At 46.5% G+C, this 21,389-nt stretch overlaps 1 protein-coding gene across 1 annotated transcript in view; it reads right to left on the reverse strand.

The window, feature by feature from the left end:
* LOC138521812 (E3 ubiquitin-protein ligase TRIM39-like) overlaps positions 1-21,089 on the reverse strand; it is a 187,275-nt gene extending 166,186 nt beyond the window's left edge. The window contains exon 1 of the mRNA XM_069634928.1: positions 20,243-21,089. Coding sequence (XP_069491029.1) covers positions 20,243-20,890 — 648 coding nt within the window. The 5' untranslated portion in view covers positions 20,891-21,089. The remainder of the gene's footprint in view (positions 1-20,242) is intronic.
* Between the last annotated feature and the right edge of the window lie 300 nt (positions 21,090-21,389).

Raw genomic sequence — 21,389 nt, forward strand, 5'->3', positions numbered from 1 at the left:
CTCAGGGGAGAGAGAGGGTGGGAAAGGAGGTCTAGTCAGACTTCTCTTTGGGAATAATCTTTGTATCAGACAGGTAAACGATGTAGATCAGTCCAATTGTGCAGTGTTACAAATAGAACTGAGCCCCAATACCACACTCAAGGTATGCATTCTGTATCGTCCCCCTTCCCCTATGCCAGACTTCACCATGAATTGAGGGAACTAATCTCTGCCACACTTAAACCCAAAGTGGTCCTGGTTCGGGATTTCAACCTAGGTTGCTCACGACCAAACAGACTCATTGGCCAAACTTGCAAAGAAGGCACTGAAAAACCTATTTTTTTCACAACACATTTTGGAACCCACACAGACTGGGAGCAGAATTCTAGACTGGGTAGTGCTGCATGGTATTCATACTAATAAGATCGAAGTCCAACCCTGCCACTGGTCTGATCACTACTTGAACTGCCCACTATCAATGCTATAAAGAACACAACCAAGGGAGAAAGTCCTCTGCCGTAATCTTCGTAAGCTTACCCCTGATGCTTTAGCCCCTCTTTTTTTGTCCACTAATTGAATAACCTTGCACAGTACAAGTCTGTACTGGACTTGTCAGCAGCTTATAACAAACTGATGGGTGAGGCAGTTGACACCATCTCCTTTGGAGATGAAGCCTGGTAAAACCACACGCTCGAAAAGATAGTATCCCTCCAAAATCCAAAACTCAAAAAGCACTTTTGGAATTGGCAAAAATCACTTTCAGACATTGATAAAGTGAAGTATAGCCTCACAGCAAAAGAACACAGAGGCCATATGTGAAGCAAAAAAGGGCTTTATAAACTGAAGATTGGTGAAGCAGTCTCAGACAAAATAACTATTGAAGATCCTCCAAAAAGTTGAAGATCCCTGCCCTAGCACCTCTACAACCAGAGCCAGCTTGGTGCACTCAAATCAAAAATGCCATGACTAATAAGATAACTGCAAGAAGATATCAAACGAAGGTGTAATCCCATTTTCCCTTTTCCAACGTCAGTCAATGGCAAAGCTCAGTCTGTCACATTGAAAGCCTTCACCTTCTCTGAGATGAACGAAGGGGATATCACGTATCTCCTATTCGAGCTGAAACCCTACTCTGGTACCTGTAATTGTCTTGTGACCACTGTTTGTCTTTGTCTTCTCGTATGCGCCCCAATGCCTGCGGGCTGTTAGGCACAATACAAATCAATACAAAATAAAAATAAACCCACAAGTTGTAAGGGCGACGCCTGTCCTGCCAAAACTGAAAGCCTGCGCCCAACCACTTGCCAGTCTTGTCACAAAATGTGTGAACTTTTGTTTTCAGGACAGGTCAGTGCCAACGGATGTGAAGCAGCCGTGTATCACGCCACTCCTTAAGAAGCCACCTGTGAATCCCCTCTTGGCGAGTAGCTACTGCCCCATTACCAACTCCCCCTTTCTCCTGAAAGTATTGGACAAAGTAGCTCACCAATGGATTCAGGCTTTAACTGAGCACTGCATTCTAGGACACAATCAGGTTTTCGGAGTGCATATAGCACAGAGTCCACTCAGCTGGACCTTAAAACTAACATCTTAGTACTATGGAGAAGGGCAAGACCTCGCTACTGATGCTGCTGGACTGACCAGTCGCATTCGATTTGGTTGAGCATTCCATTCTTGCCAGCAGGTTACTGAACCAGGCCTCTTTCTCTAAGGAAGCAGTCAAAGGGGTTATCTCATTCTTGTCAGAGCGCTCAGCCAAGGTCCTCTACGGAGGCGCTGCATCAGTTGGCTCCATTCTTCAATGTGGGGTGCCACAGGGTTCTTGCCTCTCCCCCACTCAATTGAACCTATTTATGCTTACCCGGTTAGATCTCTTGGACGTAGATGGCACCCACGGCGCCAACTACGCTGATGATACCCAGTGTCTGTTTCCGCTTTCTGGTGACCACACAAAAGACACTGGAGTCATCAATAGTACATCTTATTCACCACTGGATGGCAGTAAAACGATTAGCCCTGAATAACTCAAAGACTGAGATCATGATTCTGGGCACAGGCCACAACTGCGTCTCTTAGATCCAGCCTATGCACATGTCCAAATTGCAGACTGCCTCCTGCCCAACTTACCCTAGGTGTTACTTTTATCCAAGAGCTCTCTATGAAACACCATGTTGGCTGTCTGGCATCTAATGCCTCCTACTAGATCCAACTCCTGACGCAAAATCAGGCTTTACTTGGACATATCAAGCTGTGCAACAGTGGCGAGGGCCATCACTGGTAGTCAACTGGACTACTGCGGTAGCAGTCTGTTGGGTGTGGGCAAAGGAAAACGTAACCGTCTGCAAGTGGTGCAGCAGTAATGGGACTATGTAAATCAGATCATGTGTTATAGAAGTGCATTAGTTGCCCATCGCCAAGAGAATCCAGTATCGCACCCTCTGCATAGCACACTCCTGCCTATTTGGAGTCCATCCTACCTGGAAGATCAGCTGAAATGCCCCCCTGACAGACGCTGCCTAGAGTCATACAACTCAGGGTTAGTCTGGGTACCCAAAGACAAATTGGTACTGGTACAGAAAGGCTGTTTGCCCATTTTAACCTCCGCATTTGTGGAATACCCTCCCATTTTATCGCCGGCTTTGCCCTAGCCTAATCCCTGGGATGCCTGACGCAACCCAGTCCCTCGGTCTACACCAGCTACCTCTTCCTATTTTCTGTTCTCTGCTGTGTGTCATGTTGGAACGCTCCTATGCCTCAGGGCCCTTCGTCTCTAGCGCTTTCGAAATAAACTAAATTAAATAAACCTAGTGCACAGTTGCCTATGGGTCAGGTGCGCTCTATAAATGTCCATAAATCAAAATCAAGACTCAATTTTGGCCTCAAGCCCAGAGTCTCTCGAATGGCTCCCGGTTGCTGCAAGGATCAAAGTCCCTCTGCATCAGCCATAAGGCTGTCCATGGCCGGAGACCACGCTCTCTACAACTTTCTCTCACCAAATACTCTACCTTCAGATCTCTACGTTCTTCGGGCTCCAAATCTCTGTGTGTCAAACGCTTCTCTAAGCAGCAGGCTGGTTGCTTCCTCGGCTGGCTGCGCCTCCTCTGGAACAGCCTCCCCTCTCCCCTCAGTCTTGAGCTGGATCTCCTCAAATTCCATGAGCTCCTCAAGACTTTCCTCTTCAGCTACCCCCCCCACCCCCACTTCCCTCCCTCGCGAAACCCCACAGTCGGTGAGATTGGTGGCCTGGGATCTTATGTGTCCTTCTGGGCGTTGGCCTTCCTTCCAATCACCCTCAGCCTCTGCCTGCGCCCCCTTCCCCCCTCCCCCCCAGCACTTGCCTTTCGGCACCCACTGGCCTGCGTTGTCCCACGGGCCTGCACTTAATGTATTGGCAGGTGGCCACTCTTTACCAAGTTATCTCTGCCAGGCACTTGCCTGTTGCCTGCAACTGGCTCTCTGGCACTTCCTCCTCTGTGGAACCTCTAGCACTTATCCCCTTCTCTTGTACCTTCTACCTACACTTGCACGTTCTGAATGCTCACAGGGCCTAGTAGGGCCATCCAGTCTTTGGACAACAGTGTTATTTTATTTGCCTTTTCTTCCCCTGTTCCCCTCCCCTTTGTCTTGTGGGTGCTTTGAAACACAATTTGATGTATTAGCGCCTTATAAATGCACAATAAATAAAAATATATGTAGCAAAACTTTAAAAGAACGTTTCAATTGTATGCAACAAATGTATGTAATCACACTACTTCTTAATGTACTCTAAACAATAAAGTGCACTAAATGTGCATTAATATTTTAAACAAAACATGCTCATAAATAATATGTAGGTTGCTTTCATAATATATACATAAAAAAAAGTATTTTTTTTGCCAGCAAGTGTAATTAGCATTTTTTTTTGCATTTTTAAAGCGCTCACACAGCCCGCGGTAATGGAGGCGCTGTTACAGGAATTGTTTTGATTTTTAGTTGCGTAGTTCGTCTTATTTGTATATTTATAACACGCTTCGATACCCAGAGGTTTCTAAGCGTGGACCCGGGGAACGAACCGGTGCTGCTTCGGGTCGTCTTGCTTCCTAGGCGAGCACGTTGCCACTGAGCTATCCTCCCAGGACATGCATGAAGGTTTATGCGGATAACTAGATAACAGAATGATTGGGATAATAAACAAGTTTTTTACAGAATAAAATTAGACGGCCATTATATGTGCACTAAATATGCAGGGCTTAATAAGCATCATTTTTGTAGGCTTTGCAAGTGTTTAACAAATTCTCTTCTGAAACAGTTAACTGTGTACATGTTTTAAATAGCTTCAGCCTGCAAACACACAGAATGTCCTTGCTGGGTCACAGCTGTTGGGCCTAGGGTTCAGAGCACATACGAATAACGTTAAAATAGCTAGGACAGAAAGCCTTTTGTTCACATTCTGTAGAAAGATTGTTGACCCATTGAAAACAGGATATACAAACCTATGAGTCTACATGGCCAACTCAAACTGCTGCCCAGAGTTTGGCTATAGATAGATATTATGCAAATCGCCATGCTAAAGATAAAGGAGAGAGACAAGAAAATGAAGACATTAAAAGCAAGGGCGCTCATGCAAGAGGCTTTTCCAGAAAGAGGTTATGTGCGCATACCAAGGGAAAAAATAAAGTATAGAGGAAGAAGTGGTATTGCCCTGCCAAATATGGGAGCAGGTATGAGACACTGGTGTCATTTTTGTAAGGCAGAAGATCACTGGATAAGGGAGTGTCCATTGCACCGGAGAGGGGGCGGATGTTCTTGGGGGCGAGGAATGACAAGGGGAACCTTTTTAAGAACCAAGGCTGGGAACAGCATAGTAGCAAATACTGGGACATTAGAATACTTTGTGTATTGTTTTTCATCAATGCGCTATATTTACGAAATATGCACTGTGGATTACTAAGTTTGATTTACATTTAGCGCTGGTGCCATGTGGCCCCCTCTGGTTGTTGTTGTGCTGTCAAGTCAATAAAGAGTTTAAAAAAAAGAAAAAGGAGAATAATGAGCAGCAGCACAATTATTGACCCTAAGCAAGGTCAGCAATATTTAGCTAGAGATTATTATGAGGCTGATCTACAGTACCATGAATTACACAGCAGAGAGCTGCCCTGGAAAGGGAAGAGGGCGCACAAGTATTCCTGTAGATTCAAAAAGGCCAAATCAGTGCCCCATATTCCCCTCTCTGGGAAAGTAAAAAAAAAAAAAAAATTAAAAAAAATATCAGTGGGATTCTCTAATAATCCGGTCCAAGGTCCAATATCTGACCCTGTACAGTTTAGGTCCTATATCTGGCATGGCACAGCTTGTTGTCAATGACAAATGTGCTTTAAATCTGTTGAGAATGGAAGAACAATTGCATGCTAACATTTATTGTTTCGTCTGATGGGGTATACATAACATGTAATCCAGAGTCTTTCAAAATGTATGGTCAATGTTTTGTACATGAAAAGCATGGCTGTGCATTCTGTACTAACTCAACAACAAGGGGGGGAATATATGTTTCTTCCACATTGGAACCAGTTGCAAAAGCACTAATTGTTTAAGGGGTGTGGCGGCTGCAGCCATTTCTATGAGACAAGCCAATGCCATAATATTGGGACACCAAGTTACATTGTCTGTGCAACAACATGCAACTGATATTTTATTGAATAGAAATAAAAACAGCACCTGACAAATGCCAGGCTGAATAAATAGGAGTCAGCCTTATTGGCCCCAAATATGACCATACAATGATGTAACACTTTAAATCCTGCCACATTGCTACCCCTCCCATCGGATGAATTAAAAGTAATGCATGATTGTATATTAATAACAGATGAAAAATTAAGGGACGGGTACACTTCATGGATACTCCAATTGATAAACCTGATGGTACATTAAGATTGGTCATCTTTTAAAAATCCCAAATGGTACTACCACGGCAGCATATGCTATCACAACATTGAAAACCATGGTTGTCGCTTGTAGAATATCAAAGCATTGAGCCCAGGTAGCTTAAATGATTGCCCTTACTAGAGCTTGAGAGTTAAGCTACGGTCCTGTAACTAACATCTTTACTGAAAGTCAGGGCTGAGAGAGGGTTTTACTTCAAATGGGACAAAGATACAGCATGGTACCTCAATTCCAACCGTATTGTATACACCAACCCTGCCAAAGAAATAAGCAGTCATTAAATGCAGCGCCCCTAAGGCTGTTGTAAAGGGTATAGGGAGAGGCAATACTTTTGCTGACAAAATTGCAAAGGCCACTGCACAGTCCCCTGCATCACCTGTGTATATAACACAACAGAATAATTGATTTGATAATACCCTTGAGACAGTGCGAAACATTTAGGCTGAGGACATTGAGCAAGTGTTACAGAATTGGAAACTGCATGGGACATATTGATGGGCGTTGGGTGGATTCACGGAATGAACATAGATGGAAGTTGCCGAATAAATATATACCCCTAATGTTTCATGCCCATGAGCCATCTCATGTAGGAGCAGATGGTATGTTTAGTCTGCTAACCACAGTATGGATCAACACTAAATTAAGGCAAGCACCAATCACATATTGTAGAAAATGTCATGTTAGTGCTGTTCACAATATTAATAAGGGGGTGCGGGGTGCACCAAAAGAACATTTAAGACCTCCAGAGTTCCCATTTGAAGCCCTGCAAATGGAATTTATTGAATTGCCTCCATGTCAAGGAAAAAAATATGCATTAGTAGTAGTTTGCATGTACATCAAATGGGTAGAAGCATTCCCATTAAAAGATACTGCTTTGAGCACTGCAAAGGTGTTAGTTGAGGAATATTTACCCCAATTTGGGTTGCCACGCACAGTTTGGAGTGGCAACAGTGTTCATTTTGCTAACACCACTATGGATTTGGCATGGAAGGCATTCGGCATCAGGCAGACCTTTCATACCATATACCACCCACAAGCAGCTGGATTGGTGAGGAGAATACATTCTACTTTAAAAAATAAACTGGCAAAAATCTGCACCAGTAGCACCCTAGGATGGGTAGATGCACGGCCGCTAGCATTATTCTCAATGAGAAATATTGTGCATTCAGTAGTCATGGGCCGGCCAGCTAATATGTCGGTTGTGCCAAATCCAAAGCTTTTAAGTGCTGTAGCTTACCCTTTGTTGGTAGATAGAAGCTGAATAAAACATCTGTTCTTTGCAAACATGTCACTGACAAATTGCCAAAACCACTGGAGGGGCCAGGACACGGTATTCAACCAGGTGACTGGGTTTTCGTGAAGAACTTCCAGCGAACATCTGGGTTGCAGCCCAAATGGAAGGGCCCAGCGCAGGTGCTGCTGACCACTCAAGACTGTTAAGTGCAGTGGCCATAAAAGCCGGATCCACACCAGTCACGTGTAATGTGCATCATGTGCACTATTACCTGACCTTGTGGATAGTGCATTGCCTGGTAATGAGACCCAAAAGCCCCCTCTCGATGCTGAGCCCACACTTTAAAAACAGTGTGCCCGAGGACATTAGTGGACCAACAGAAGAACGAAGATACGACACTGGAGCTCTGGCTGGGTTGCGTTACAGAATTTCCCTGTGGGAAGGGGTGGGGACCCTGCTGGGGCTCCCTGGAACCAGCGCTGTGTTTGGGGGTGGTGGGGGGGGGGGGGGAGGCGGAGGTGATCAATCCACATGGGAGACAGGTGGCCATGGCATCACCCCTGACCATCCTAGAGTTCTGGCTGCGCTGCATTAGAGCTTTCCACTCCAGGTAGGGGTGAGGACCCTGCCAGGGCTCCCTGGGACTGCTCTTGGACTTGTGGATGGTCAACACGTTCTTTTCCCCCCAGGTAGGTGTGTACCCATACACAAGAGGTACCGTTTTTTTTTGTTGGGATACCACTGGGAACGCAGGAAGGTAGGACATGTGTTGGCGGCGTGTTTCGGTGGTTTCCTGGAGGCAAATGTCTGAAAATTGTGGGGGTCCTAAATTTTGGACTTTGCCAGGACTTGTGGGTAATAAATTCTAGGGCAATTCGCACAAGTCAGACATCTGGATTGCCTCGGGTGCCTTTTCAAAAATGCATGGGGTTCCCAGTTTCCCTTGGTGGCTGCAACACCCTAGGCCCAAATCTGTAGGTTGTCCAACAAGAGCAAAATCCTAAAAATGTGCACTCCAAAACCCTTTGGAATACCAGTGGTTTAGCCTTTTCACTTTGCGCCCAGGTAGTTGCACCCACACATAAGAGGTACCGTTTTCATTGGGACACCTGTGGGAAGAAGGTAGGACATTTGTTTTTTCTTGATTTGGATAACATTTTCATACATTTGCTACTGCACTTTGTTACACAACCCTTTCATTTCCCAAATGTAACCTACATTTAGTCCCTGCTTTGGGCACTGTACGCTTTTGTAACCTGCACAAGTAAACTACCCTTCAAAAGGTCCGCTGTGCCCTTTAAAAAAAAAAATGTATGCTTGCCATTCCTCAACACATATTTACACATGCCAAGTACTGTTTAGGCCATCAGCATAAAGATCCTGTGCATCATGGCTCAGTTTTTGGCTTGTGGCATTGCTTGTTTTGTGAAACATTACAAAAAATGTATGATTTCCTAACTAGAAGAGTCGTGGGAATGTAGCAGTGCATTGCTTTTCTCAATATTCACAGAAGCCATTACCTTACAGGCCCAACCATCTCCAGCACATCATTTTTCCCCCCCAAACTATGGGAATGTTACCTACATAGTGGTTTCCTGACGTGCGCAAATGACCCCTTCCTAAACTTGGAATTTTGTGTACTTTTCAGAAACGTATGCCCTTACTGTCTTCCCATTCAGCTTTCCTACCCCCTTCCATTCCGTCCACGCATGTCCTATTGCGGGGGGACAAAAGAGAAAAAAAACACATGCTTCTTTATACATAATTTTCTTGGCATTTTCTGAAAAAACAGCTCTTCTCTCACCGCCATAGAGCAAACTAGGATTCCTTGGTGGTGTTATGACCACCTACAACTGGCAAGAAATGGGGCCAAATTTGGCCCAAATATCACATGCAACAAAAAGGCTACAAGGGATTGAATGGCGACATACCAAAAATCACTAGAAAAGGGCTTGGCACTGGGAGGGAAAACCATCGGCAGTTAAGGGGTTAAAGTGTATTTACAGAGCACTGTATATGCACCTAACAATACATAGCATGGGGCTATACAACATCAATATGTGTATGTAACTTCGTATTTAAAACCAACCTACTTATCAATGAGACGTAAGGTTTGTACATTTATCTAAAAGTACGTATTTACGTAATGCGTTTTGGGGAGTGCCACCATTCCGAAAACCAGCAGTGTTTCTTCAGGGAGTGCCTTGGAACCTGAATTGAGGATGAAATAGAAAACAGAAGCTGAATTTAAGAGGAATTGGCACAGCAGGTGATCCTTAAAGATAGGGACCTTGAACTCAAACAAGGATACTGAATGTCAGAATCTAGCTAGAGTGGAGTCTTCAGCCAAACTAGTTGAGTGTCAGGTCCCCTGCCACCAAGTTTATGAAAGATTTGGTTGGTGTTTATGGGGAGGGTTCTGATCTCCAGTGGATTGAAGCGTTTGAAATGGCTTGTGGAATCCATGATGTTGATAAAAGATTGGGCTAACTGTTGGTCATGACTGTATTCTGAAACAAGAGTGTGCAAGAGGAGTGCATGAAATCTGCTTTGATTGCCAAGTTCGGCAAGACACCTACCAATACCTTAAAAGGTTCCGGGAATTTTTGTGGATTGACTGGGTGAGTGCTGCGCATATGAACATGATGGGGTGGATTGATGGATACACAGTGAAAACCTTTGTCCCACCTTTATAGTTTTTAGCATTTTTATGAAGCCTGTTCACCAGAGCTGTGTCAGTATGTTGCGGACCATAACATTTTAGAGCCCTTTAAGCTGGCCAGGCTGGCTGACAAGTGGGTCTGCCACCGGGCCCCTAAGGAACCCAGTGGAAGGGGAAGGACAAAGAAAAGGGGGCCTCTCAGAAGTCTGAGGAGTCCCAAAAGCAGTCAGAGTCGACAAAACCGCCTCTCCTAAGACCCAAAAGTCTAGTGGGGATAAATCCTATGTGGGTGGGACTAAGAGTAGTGGCCCTCCTGCTGCAAAGCAGGGTCTCAGTGGCTTCAGTACTGTACCTCGCATTCCTGGCACTTGTGACTGTGACCACAAGGGTGACCCCAGGTGTAAAGATAAGGCACTGGAGTCCAGCCTGTCAGCCTGACCTACCCTTACTTCATGCCTGTGGTGGAGGTCACCATCATCCCCTCCTCTGCAGGAATCACATTCGGTGCTCCTGCAGAGATTTCCCTAGTATTCATTGGGGCCTGGGACTAGTACGCAGAAGTACCGGCTACAATCCCACAAAACACCCGTAGATTTTTGAGAAGTGTCCTCCTGAATGGCCAGCCTTCTACTTATTTGAGAGACACTGGGGCAAGTATGACAGTGGTGGGCAGGACCCTACTCATGCCGGAGGACTATGTAAGTGCTCTTCCGAGAACTACCAGGTTAGCTGGTGAGCCTCCCAAATGATCGCCTGTAGCCTTAGTCACAATCATGATTGTGAGACAAGACAGCAAAGCTTCCGTTCTGGTTCAGGTAATGATCTAGTGGAGTTTGGGTTGATCGCCGATTGTCTACCCCAACTGCTGCTGCGGTCACTAGGTCACACCGGGTCCTGCTGTCACTAGGTCACACCGGGTCTGACTGAGAGTCAGGTCCCCAAGCCAAAGGGGAGACCCAAGGCAAGACGAAAGAGTAAGAAGGCCACCTCTGAAGGGGGCTCCTTCTCTTCCTGCTGCTTCAGCAGCACCGACTGGGATTCTTGCTCAGGAATAAGACACAAGGGCATGCTGGGTGCTTTGGAAGAGACCCTAAGAAGTAAATGGGATCTCCTTCCTGCTATTTGCTTACAGAGAGGTACCTCAAGAGTGTGTTGGCTTCAGCCCCTTTGAGTTGTTCTTTGGACATCCTGTGAGTGGGGTGGGAGCCAACACACGATCTACCTTCCCGCATCCCCACACATGTCCCGATGAAAACGGTACCTCACATGTGTGGGTGCACCTACCGGGGGCGCAAAAGGAAAAGGGTAACCCACTGGTAACCCCAAGCCTTTCGCCACTGACCATTTTGTTCATGTGGGCAACCTACAGATTTGGGCCTAGGGTGTCGAAGCCAGCAAGGAAAACAGGGAACCCCATGCATTTCCCAAAAGAGGACACCCGTGGGAATCCACACATGGCCAAATTGGAGGGGCGGCCATCTCATGCAGCCCTCCCCAGGGGTAGATAAGGGGGGCTGTCCTGCACTCCTCCCTGGGCTCAGGCATTTGTTCCTAGGAGCAGATATCTGGTCCCAGGGAGGGCTGCATGACATGGCACCCACTCCATTGCGGCTGCGGCTAGGGAGCGGGGGGTTGTTTCAAGGCCCCATCCCATTAGAAAATTCCCAGACCCTTTAGGGTGCCCCACAGCCCCCCCTAAACAGCATTCCACCATTTTCACTTTTTTCCTTTGATAATCCAACTCCCCTTGGTGCAGAGAGGCACATTGATGTGCCAATCTGGCCCCGGGGTGCCCAAACCTTACTGCCCCACCCACTGGGGGGCCTGTCCTACCATTTTTGGGGGCCCTCTCCCCCTAATGGGTGGCAGGGGCACCTCATGCAGGCCTCCTACAAACGGCTGCCTGAGATAAGGTGGGGGGGAGCAGGCCCCCAAAAAGGGTGGCACACTAGCGGGTGGGGCAGTAAGGTGTGGGCACCCCGGCACCAGTTTGGCACAGCAATGTGCCCCTCTGCGCCAAGGCAAGTTTCGTGCTTTAGGCACTCCGACATGAAAATGAAGTTAATCCAGCCCCATGGCAGTGAGGGAGGACCTCACATAGTCCGGGGGTTGGATTATAGTTTTGAGGATCGCTCAAAACAAGGTGCCAAAAAGGACGAGCTATCTCGTCCTTGGCACTGAAGGGGTTAAACAACAAGCTTTGCTACACAATTGCCAATTTAATTAGCAAACGTACAGAATTGCATAGGAAATTGCTCAGCGACACTGCTTTTTTTCTGTCTTGGGTATTGTGGGGAAGTCCAAGCCAGACCGACTGGAGCCTTCCCCAATTACTATATGTTGTGGGTACGCCTGTGGGGTGGGACCTGGGTGAATTGAGTGTGTGATGAATTGCAACACAAAGAATGAGACCGGCCTGCCCGAAACTGGTATGAATGCAGTGTGGAGTGCTGAAAGGCTGGGCGCTTGTCCGAATCCACATTCGGTGGAGAGTGTCTGGATGGAGAAGAATCGCCTGAATACACACTGAGCCCAATGAATGCCCTTTTGAATGATTGGTTGCCTGAGTGTGACACAGCAAAGCAAATGAGAGACCGAACAGTATATCTGGGGACCTCTCACTGATGGAAATCGTTCAGAAGCAGAAGTCGATACTTGATGCTTATCTTGAAGCCCAGCTAGAAGGTTTTGCTACCGCTTACTTTCACTGCAACCCGACAGCCGTTGTGTCTCCACAAACAGATCCAAGAGAGGACCTGGCTAGGAGACCTCTTCCTGAGCTACGAGGGATCATCGTGCAGCAACTAATCTTCACCAAGGCTCTCTGGAAGTCATACCCTCGAAAGGCTACCGACCAGAGATGGGGACCGCCGAGGAATCTGAAGTTAAGCAACCGGACATTGAAGTCCATCACCGCCGACCAGGGTTCGGCGGTAACGCTGTAATCTTGTCGACCGGAGCTGCAACGACCCACTGCTTAAGATACTTTGAATCAAGGACTCCCTTGCTCATCACCGTCAACAGCTTTATCCTACCGGAAAAGGTCAAGGTCGCCGACGACCGAGGAGAATCCGCTGGTGGTTTCCCGCCACCCAAAGACCTCAAAGACACCAACGAAGATCCGGATGCCTGCCGTGGCCCTGTCCCATTCGCCGATGACCTTACACCCTTGTTGGGCCTACGTTCTTCATTGATCTGCTTTGCGTCAACAAACTATTGTTGTCGAAGTGCACTGCATGCTTCATCTTTGCAGGACATCCACGACCGATCGCCGACGAGCACCGCAAAGAATGAAGATGCCGCCTCTACAACATTGTTCACCCCTTTCTTCGTGGGATCCCGACGATCCGTGGCTCCTGTCTTAAAAGGGAGCTCACTCAAGAAGGATCCGTTGACGACAAACTCTGCTAAGAACAAAGGATAGCACCAAAGCGCACACAGTTCTGTGTTGGATAAAAAAAAGTTTGTGCAGGTATTCGAGTTAGATATTTTGTCTTAAGTCTGTGGAATTTTGAGGTGCGGGGGAGAATAAACCAGCCTTGGTATCTAGGCTGGAGAAAATATGTAGACCAAGAGGTTCCCTATTAGGGACCCCATGTCCCCTGCACACTGTTGGTGGCTAACAAAGCCTATAACGTTTAAAGAGAGATACTGTTTGCCCTAGCTATTGGGCAATTTGTAGAATAGTTTTAAAGAGTTTGTATTTTTTGTGGGAAAAAAAGTCTATCATGTTGTATTAGTACAATCATAGTTTTTGGTCAAAAAGCACATTTCAATGTACTCAATTTTTAACAAAAAAGAAGCCCAACATGTTTCGAGTTATTCCACTCGGTCCACAAAAAAAACCTACTAATTCTTTAAAGCTTTTCTACAAATTACCAATAGCTAGGACAAACCGTGTCTCTCTTTAAACATTATAGGCTTTGTTAGCCACAGACAGTGTGTGCGCAAGGGACGTGGGTTCCATAATAGGGAAACCTCTTGGTCGACGAACTCTGCTAAACCAGGTACCTTGGGGTAGTAGAACCTTTTTAGAAGGAAAGAAGACTCTGCTAAACATATGGACTGGGCTTTTCAATATACTTTATTTACAGGTTGCCCATGTGAGGGAATCCTCACACAGAACTGTCTTTTGTTTATCCCAACCCTCCCAAGGCTATGGTTGATAACCTTTGCATGGCAATTTAAACTGTCCGCAGTTAGTGCATTTTAAGGGTCAAAGAGTCATTATGGTACAATATAGAAATTGTACATCATTATAGTATTGTCTGAGCACAAAGTGTGTTATTGTATGTGTATATAACTTGAACCTTATTTATATATAGAACTGTGTGTCATCACTAACAGTGTGTGGACATTGTGCATGGACTTATTGAAATCGGCTAATGCGGAAACAGTATGGCAAGAAACGTCCAAAAGGGAAGGAACAAATAGGGGGTGGGATTGAGGCCTGGAGAGCACTAATAGCCAGCCTAACGGCCTCTAGAGATGTGACACACAATGAAACAGAAGACTCTACACAAGATATGGAAGATGAACAGCACACAAATGGAGTTGGAAGCTAAAACAGACAGTGCAATACTGGCCTATACCGAGGGGGGGGGGGGGGGGGGGTTATGTGATGTGTGGTGTTAATAAAAATATTTTTTTTAATATTTTAAAAAAAGCAGTGTGGACATTCCTTTGTGGGGGCTTGGGGACTACACTGTACTTAAGAACCAGCCTGCACCATCTCCTGAGAGCTTAAACCTTGATTGCTTGTACACGTTTTCCAAATAGAGAATCTTGGTGGGGGTTTTCCGCTTTTGCTCTGCCATATAGAGCGCAGGAGTACAGATACCCCTTGTAGGGGAGGAGTGGTCCGAAAGACCCCCCTCGCCTGCATCTCCACCCCAGGTGAGGGCCATGACTCATCGTGTGTCCCCACCTACCACCAGGGCCCCGGTGGTGGATGGCTCACCTGCTGAGAACATTGCCCGTACGTATTGAATTTAGCTAGGCCTCAGAAACCATTTTGTCTACTAAACATGGTGCGAGCTTAGCGCACTGTAGCGCGGCCCCCACTCTGAGAGTTTGTTATCCCTGTCGCCGCAGCACCCTGGCAGATCCGCTGCGAGTCCGTTCCCACGAGCAAAACCAACATGAGCTAGCTTGATACACCAACATTGTAACAGTTCACCTTCCGCAGTGTATCATCACCCCCAGCATGACCCGGCCAGCGGGCCTGGGCAATGAAAAGAACAGTAAAATGGTCATCAGATGACAGAAAGTCTCTACATATTAATGCTAAGACCACTTACAAAGTATGCTTTTCTCCACAAAATCTCTTACATTACAAAAACCTGTAAAACGGATAACCATAAGAAAGCATGCTTCCATGATATGAGCAATGGCGAGCCCACACCATTGCAGTTGGGTACTAATAATGAAGGAGTATTCCAGGGATCTATTTGTTACGTGTATCATTGGGAAACGTACACTTCATGGTTTTGCGCCATAACCGAACTAATGCTGCTAGAGTACACGAGAAGACGAATGTAACTATACAGAGGGCTCATGTGAAGGATGCACGAGAATGCTCTCGTTATGTGTACATGGCTGAGCCCCACCTGTGCCACCGCCCCCAAGTACAATGGCGGGTCAGTTTCTATGAACCCCACCAACCCTAACACTACCTCGCGTACTGCAAATATATATATATGCATATAACTAAATACTGTAATTGTTAAAATATAATGTACAAATAAGGTACTCAGGCTGGATATAATCGAGACACATCCAGCCAAGTTGAAATGCATGTTTTAAAGTGATTTTGAATGAGTATTACAGAGTGTTCAAATGTTTGTGATGTTTTACCTAAAGTCGGCAACACACGAGGAAGATACCTTTTTGTGAATATGTGCGAGGCCATTTCCCTCCCACCCTGCGAAGGCTGCCAAACATGAGAGCAGAGGCCCGCGCCGCGCTGCTCCACCTCCCCCAACCAGACTGGAGCCGCATCAAAGATTTGTAGCCCCCTCTGCAGCACCCAAGGCCGCGGCCCGCCACCTGCATTATTTACAGCACAGCAGTAAACCTCTGCCTGAACACACACTTTCAAAGGCGCCCTCTCTTAAACCCTCCAACCCACCGGATCATCTTAGACTTATGGCCCTGTGCAATCAGGACACCCAATACTTTGACAACACACAGCGGCACATCCATAACAACTTCTAACAAGACAGGAAGATCTGTACCACCCGTCCCAGGCCCTGAAGCTTAGCCCCTCGACCTATGTCCCCGGTCAACAGGACAGTGGTAACCATGTCCTGACGTATTGCCGCCAGACCCCTCACAAGGTACATTCCTCCTGTGTTGCATTAACCTGTAGAATAACCTATTGGAAGATTTACTAAAGAAGATATACTACAATGATTGAATGACTGGGGTGTGCATGGCATAGGGCAACCAAGTCAGGAAAAGGCATTCATCTCTGACACTGGCCACAATGGCACAACAACACCGCCCGGATGAACTCAGCCGACCTGCCAGGCCCAGCCCAACCCACGAGGCTGACCGGTGACGTCCTCCAGGCAAAGCCAACCACATCGCAGCAGCACCTATAGTTAGTCGTCGCCACCCAATCCCATTGAACTTGTGCCCCCTATAGTGTGTAGGTTCTTATGACGTTTTTTGTAAATATATACGCCTGTCTTTGCTATTGTCAGACAGAGCGCTCTCGGAGTTTGCAGAGTTCTTTGCATGCCTTATTCTGATTGATAAACTCCCATTTAAGCTCACCCGCACTGTGTCTTGGCCTTATTCCCAACTTGGGAGAGTCCTTCATTGTCTCTCATTGCGGGGAGGATCGTGCTGGTTGGGGACGCATGCCTTCACCCTCCAGTCTTTACAGACGATATGGCGCATTTTACAGATAAAAGAGTGACTACGCTCTGCTTTTCAGCCAGGGAGGCTGAAGCTATTCTTAAGCTAATTAAAGAAACCGGGCACCCGGCTAGAAACAGTGACCCACAACAAAAGAACAATCAGAATATGTGATTAGAAAAAGAGATCAAATTGTAAGCTACAATCTAACTCTAGGTAGTTATTATAGGGCCCAAAATTCAGCTAGGCTTACGAATCCTTCTTAAACCTACCCTCTGCAAGGAAAATAAAGTCTGTACGCAAGTGGGGGCAGATTGTAACCAAATGCTCATTAAATCTCGTATTCAAGAACACTCTGAATATTAATCATCTCGAATTTGACTGCAGAAATTACCACTCTAACCAGTGCCAAGACATTTGCAGAAAAACTTTTAGATATAAATGGCAAGTTAGAATCTTTGAAAACAGAATTAGAGACTAAGAAAATTCAAACATGACAGGTTTGACTACCTAAATGACAGTCTACACTTGGGCAGATAAATATCAGTTTCAGAAATGATGGGACTGCTTACTCTGATCCAAGCAGTTTTAGTCTACCACAATCGCACCAAGAATGAATACAAACGAACACGAAGCCAGCACCTCAGTAGTGAACTTGTAGAAGTAACTTTAGTGCCTATACAACCAAGGCCTTTTTTTAGAGCAAGGCCCAAGAGGTAGAGAACAATGGGGGATGGGCGAAAGTAGTTAAAGCACGCAGACCAGATTGACTTAGTAGTGAATCTGTCAAAGAGGCTATTAACAACCCATAATTGACTTAACAGGACGCACTTAAGTATGTTCCCATGTCCAGCATTAATTTAATGAACGTCAACATCGACTTCTTTAAATTTCACACGTAAACTGAAGAGTAAAACTTTGTCTGCGGAGTTGCCCCCACGGGATACTCACATTCACACTGAAGAGGATCATACTGAGCCACACCAGGAGGCTAATGACTGGTGTCTCTACGAACATTGAGTTCAAACCCAAAAGCATGTTTTCTGGCCCATACAACATTTCCTTCATTAGAAATTGTTAACATGGTAGCAGACTTGAAAAAATTAAGGTTCGGGAAACCAAGACATTTGAACAGAGGCCAACGGTCTCAAATCAAATCTTTATAAACTGACACCAACATAGGTCGGGCACTTGTCATTCTAAAAACCATTGATTTAGAGAGAGAATGCATGAGACAAATGCAGAGTATACTCACTGCTGCATCATGATCCTACTTCGGGCATTAACAAGTATTTGGAAAATGAAATGGATTTCTGACGAAACTAGAGCCGTTCTAACCACATCACACCCCTCGGATCCCATTTCTTTTCTCTACTTCACAAAATTTTAAATAGCCTTTACAATCCCGCAGGTAGAGGTCTACCATTATACGTTTATCCCTTTTTGCAGCCCCTCAACATAGGTGACAGAAGCTACCCATTTTCCGTGACTGAAATTTACGGTTGATGTCAGCATTCTATTCTGCATGATCAAAGGCAAGAAGTGGTAGAATGGATTCTTCTACGGGGAGGTGCAATAGGAGCAGCCACAGAGTTTATAAATGATTCAATTCATTATCTCACAGAATCCGTATTTCAAATACAAAAATCATTATTACAAACATCAGGCACTTCTATGCGGGCTACGATGGCCCCTGCATATGCCAATTGCTTTGCACACACCCCACCCTACTACATCCTGTCTGGCATAAGTACCTCACGGTTTGGTTAAGATTACATATTTGCAGTATGACATGGCCCACTCAACACCTTGCATAATTATTTGAGCTTGTCAATGCAATTGACCCATGAATCGAGCTCACCGCTGACATTGAAACTCAACGTTCATTTCTTGTATGTGCAGGTTAAAGTAGCTTACATCACCATTACAACCACTGTTTACACCAAGGAAACAGAAATTACTTCACTGGTTCATTTTTCACCTCCCAACACTGAGAAATGAACCCTACGGACAGTTATTGAGTGTCGAGTGTATTTTGAGCCCAAATGATGTCTCTTTACTGGTTTTCTATGACTTTTCTGCTGAGAAGGCTGGACACCTTTACAAGAGGATAAGACATGCCCTCAGGGGGGACGGGTGGAGAGCCAGTGATTCAAATGAAATTAGCAGAACATGGAAGTCACACCAGGAGGCTAATGACTGGAAGTGGATTTTTTTTCTTCACATTTTGATTTTTTCTCTCAATGTGGTTTCTTTCTTGCAGCTGCAACCTGTCCACCAATTCATCAGTGCTGGGGGGGGGGGGGGGCGCATAGTGGTGAGGCGGTAGATTTAGAATAGCAGCCGTCACCAGAAGAAGGTATCCACCATCTGAGAAATTCCTAGGCCACACTTCCTGCGCCCCTCCAAACAAGCCACTCTCTGGGAGAACATCAAAAGGCAAACTCTAGAGCAGCTTGGATCTGGCCCTTACAGGAGACTTGGACTGGACCCAATCCATTGCAGCAAAATTACTAGGGAGCGAGTCCCTGCCTGAAATGAGTTTTGGACTCAAAAAGATCCAGGATTTCACTGGAACTGTATTGAGGTGTAGTCTGCAGCAAACGAGGCAAAGCTTAAGATTTCCCCACTCGCTCGCCCTGTTAAATACACGTGTCCCTGGGCACCTTGTTGGGGGGGGGGGGGGGGGGGGGGGGGGAGTGTGAATCTGCCTTTTGCAACTAGTCAAGTCACACACACACTGTGCAGCCTGCTTTATAAAAAAAAATGGCCCTCGTTAGTTACCGGCACTTTTTTGGTGGTAACAATTACCACTGTTTCCCAACACCAGCAAAAGTGTGTGCCGGTGGTAAAACCGGTCAAAAAATCCCCATGGAGTCCTAACACTACAAAACACTGTAGTTAGTAATGCCCTGGTAACCCACTGGACCAAGTGGCAGTAAAATTGAGATTGGCAATAGGTTGGCAGATTTACTGCCAAATTGCCATCAAGCTCGTACTGAGGCCCACTGTGTGGGCTCCATGCTCCAGAAAGACATGCCACACACATAGATGCGTACATGCCAACATTCTGACGAACCTGGGAGGGAGATTGTCAAAAAAATCAGTACAACACATGTTTCCATAGGAATGCATTGGAGTTAGAATTATTTTAAGTGGGAGAACAAACAATAGCAATAGTTTTCACTGAAAAATAGGACGATCTCCCGCCTAAATCGGGACAGTTGCATGTATGCAGGGGTGCGATTCTTGACCGTACAGCTGCCAGCACAGAAGCTTCAGCGTGTGAGGGTTCACTGCGGCTATAAGGAGTGCCATGATATCCACAACCATGCCCATATTCCACACCGAGGCTTGTCCCGCCCTTGTTCTCCGCCTACAGCACACACACGGTGTACTACTCCTGGACAGGGTCTGGGCTGACATGGCGAGCATTGTGTAAAGTTAACCCTCCTTCTGCCCCAAGATCATATACTATGTACTCCCTGTCAAGGAATGTGCGGAACCCACCCATGTCCCTTCTACTCCTGGGCAGTCTGTGGAACATGTGCGAGTCTTCAGGCCGATATCCATTTCATACACACCTTGTGCTCTTGGGCAGCTTCTGAAATGGGTCGCACTTTGTGAGTTCTGTGATCACCAGATTCCCGACAGACCACGCAGATTGGTATCCGATCATCCCCACAGAACAGTTTCTGCTTCTGTTCGTGTTCTAGGCACATGTTTTCCTCTTGAGGTATGGGGCTGGGAACGTGTTCCATGTTTTCCTCTTGATGCATGGGGCTGGGAGCGTGTTCCATGTTTTCCTCTTGAGGTATGGGGCTGGGAGCGTGTTCCATGTTTTCCTCTTGGGGTATGGGGCTGGGAACGTGTTCCACGTTTTCCTCTTGGGGTATGGGGCTGGGAACGTGTTCCACGTTTTCCTCTTGGCGTATGGGGCTGGGAACGTGTTCCACGTTTTCCTCTTCGGGTACGGGGCTGGGAACGAGAACCTCTTCGGCTAAGTCCACCATGTTCCCCAGCTGCCTGTAGGGTCGGAGGGTTTTGTTCTGTGAAGTTTCTTGGCACTGAGGACAGGGGAAGTTGGTCTCCAGTCCATCCCAGCACTTGGTGATACAGGGCAGGCAGAAGACATGTCCGCACTCTACAGACACCGGCTCTTTGAAGTTTTCCAGGCATATGGAGCAGGTGGTCTCCTTCTCAAGTCCCTGTAGCTGGGCGGCTGCGGCCATTTTCTCTAACGAGCGGCAAGAGGAGGAATTTAAATTTCGTATCACACAAGAGCCCGGCGTGAAGTGAGGGGTGGGCTAACGGCTCGCCCCGCCTACTCTTCTTCACGTGACTAACATGACGTCGGGCACGTTGCGTTCCCTACCCTGCACGTAGCATCAAACGTCATCCTGCGCCTCTTCATGAGCGGGAATCGGTGTTATGTAATATTTGGTATCCCATAACTTTTGTATTCGTATGTCTTCAGGGCCGTTGCAGATTGGATGTATTAGTCTCAGCACCGCCCCTGTGAGCTTGACTCCGCCCCCTTCTACGAGAACAACGAAGAGAAAGACCAGAGGATACCTTTCCAGAATGAGAATTCGATACCAAATAATTAAGGCGGCGTTGTCTAGCTGCCAGTAGAGACGGATTGAGAGGGTGGCGAATGACTCGCTCCCTTCAACGGCTTTGCTCAGCTTGTTTCCTGTTGTTGAAGGAAAACTGTCTCTCCCTAAAAGC

The sequence above is a fragment of the Ambystoma mexicanum genome, chromosome 13 (assembly GCF_040938575.1).
Source record: "Ambystoma mexicanum isolate Mex_15411 chromosome 13, UKY_AmexF1_1, whole genome shotgun sequence".
NCBI lineage: Eukaryota > Metazoa > Chordata > Amphibia > Caudata > Ambystomatidae > Ambystoma > Ambystoma mexicanum.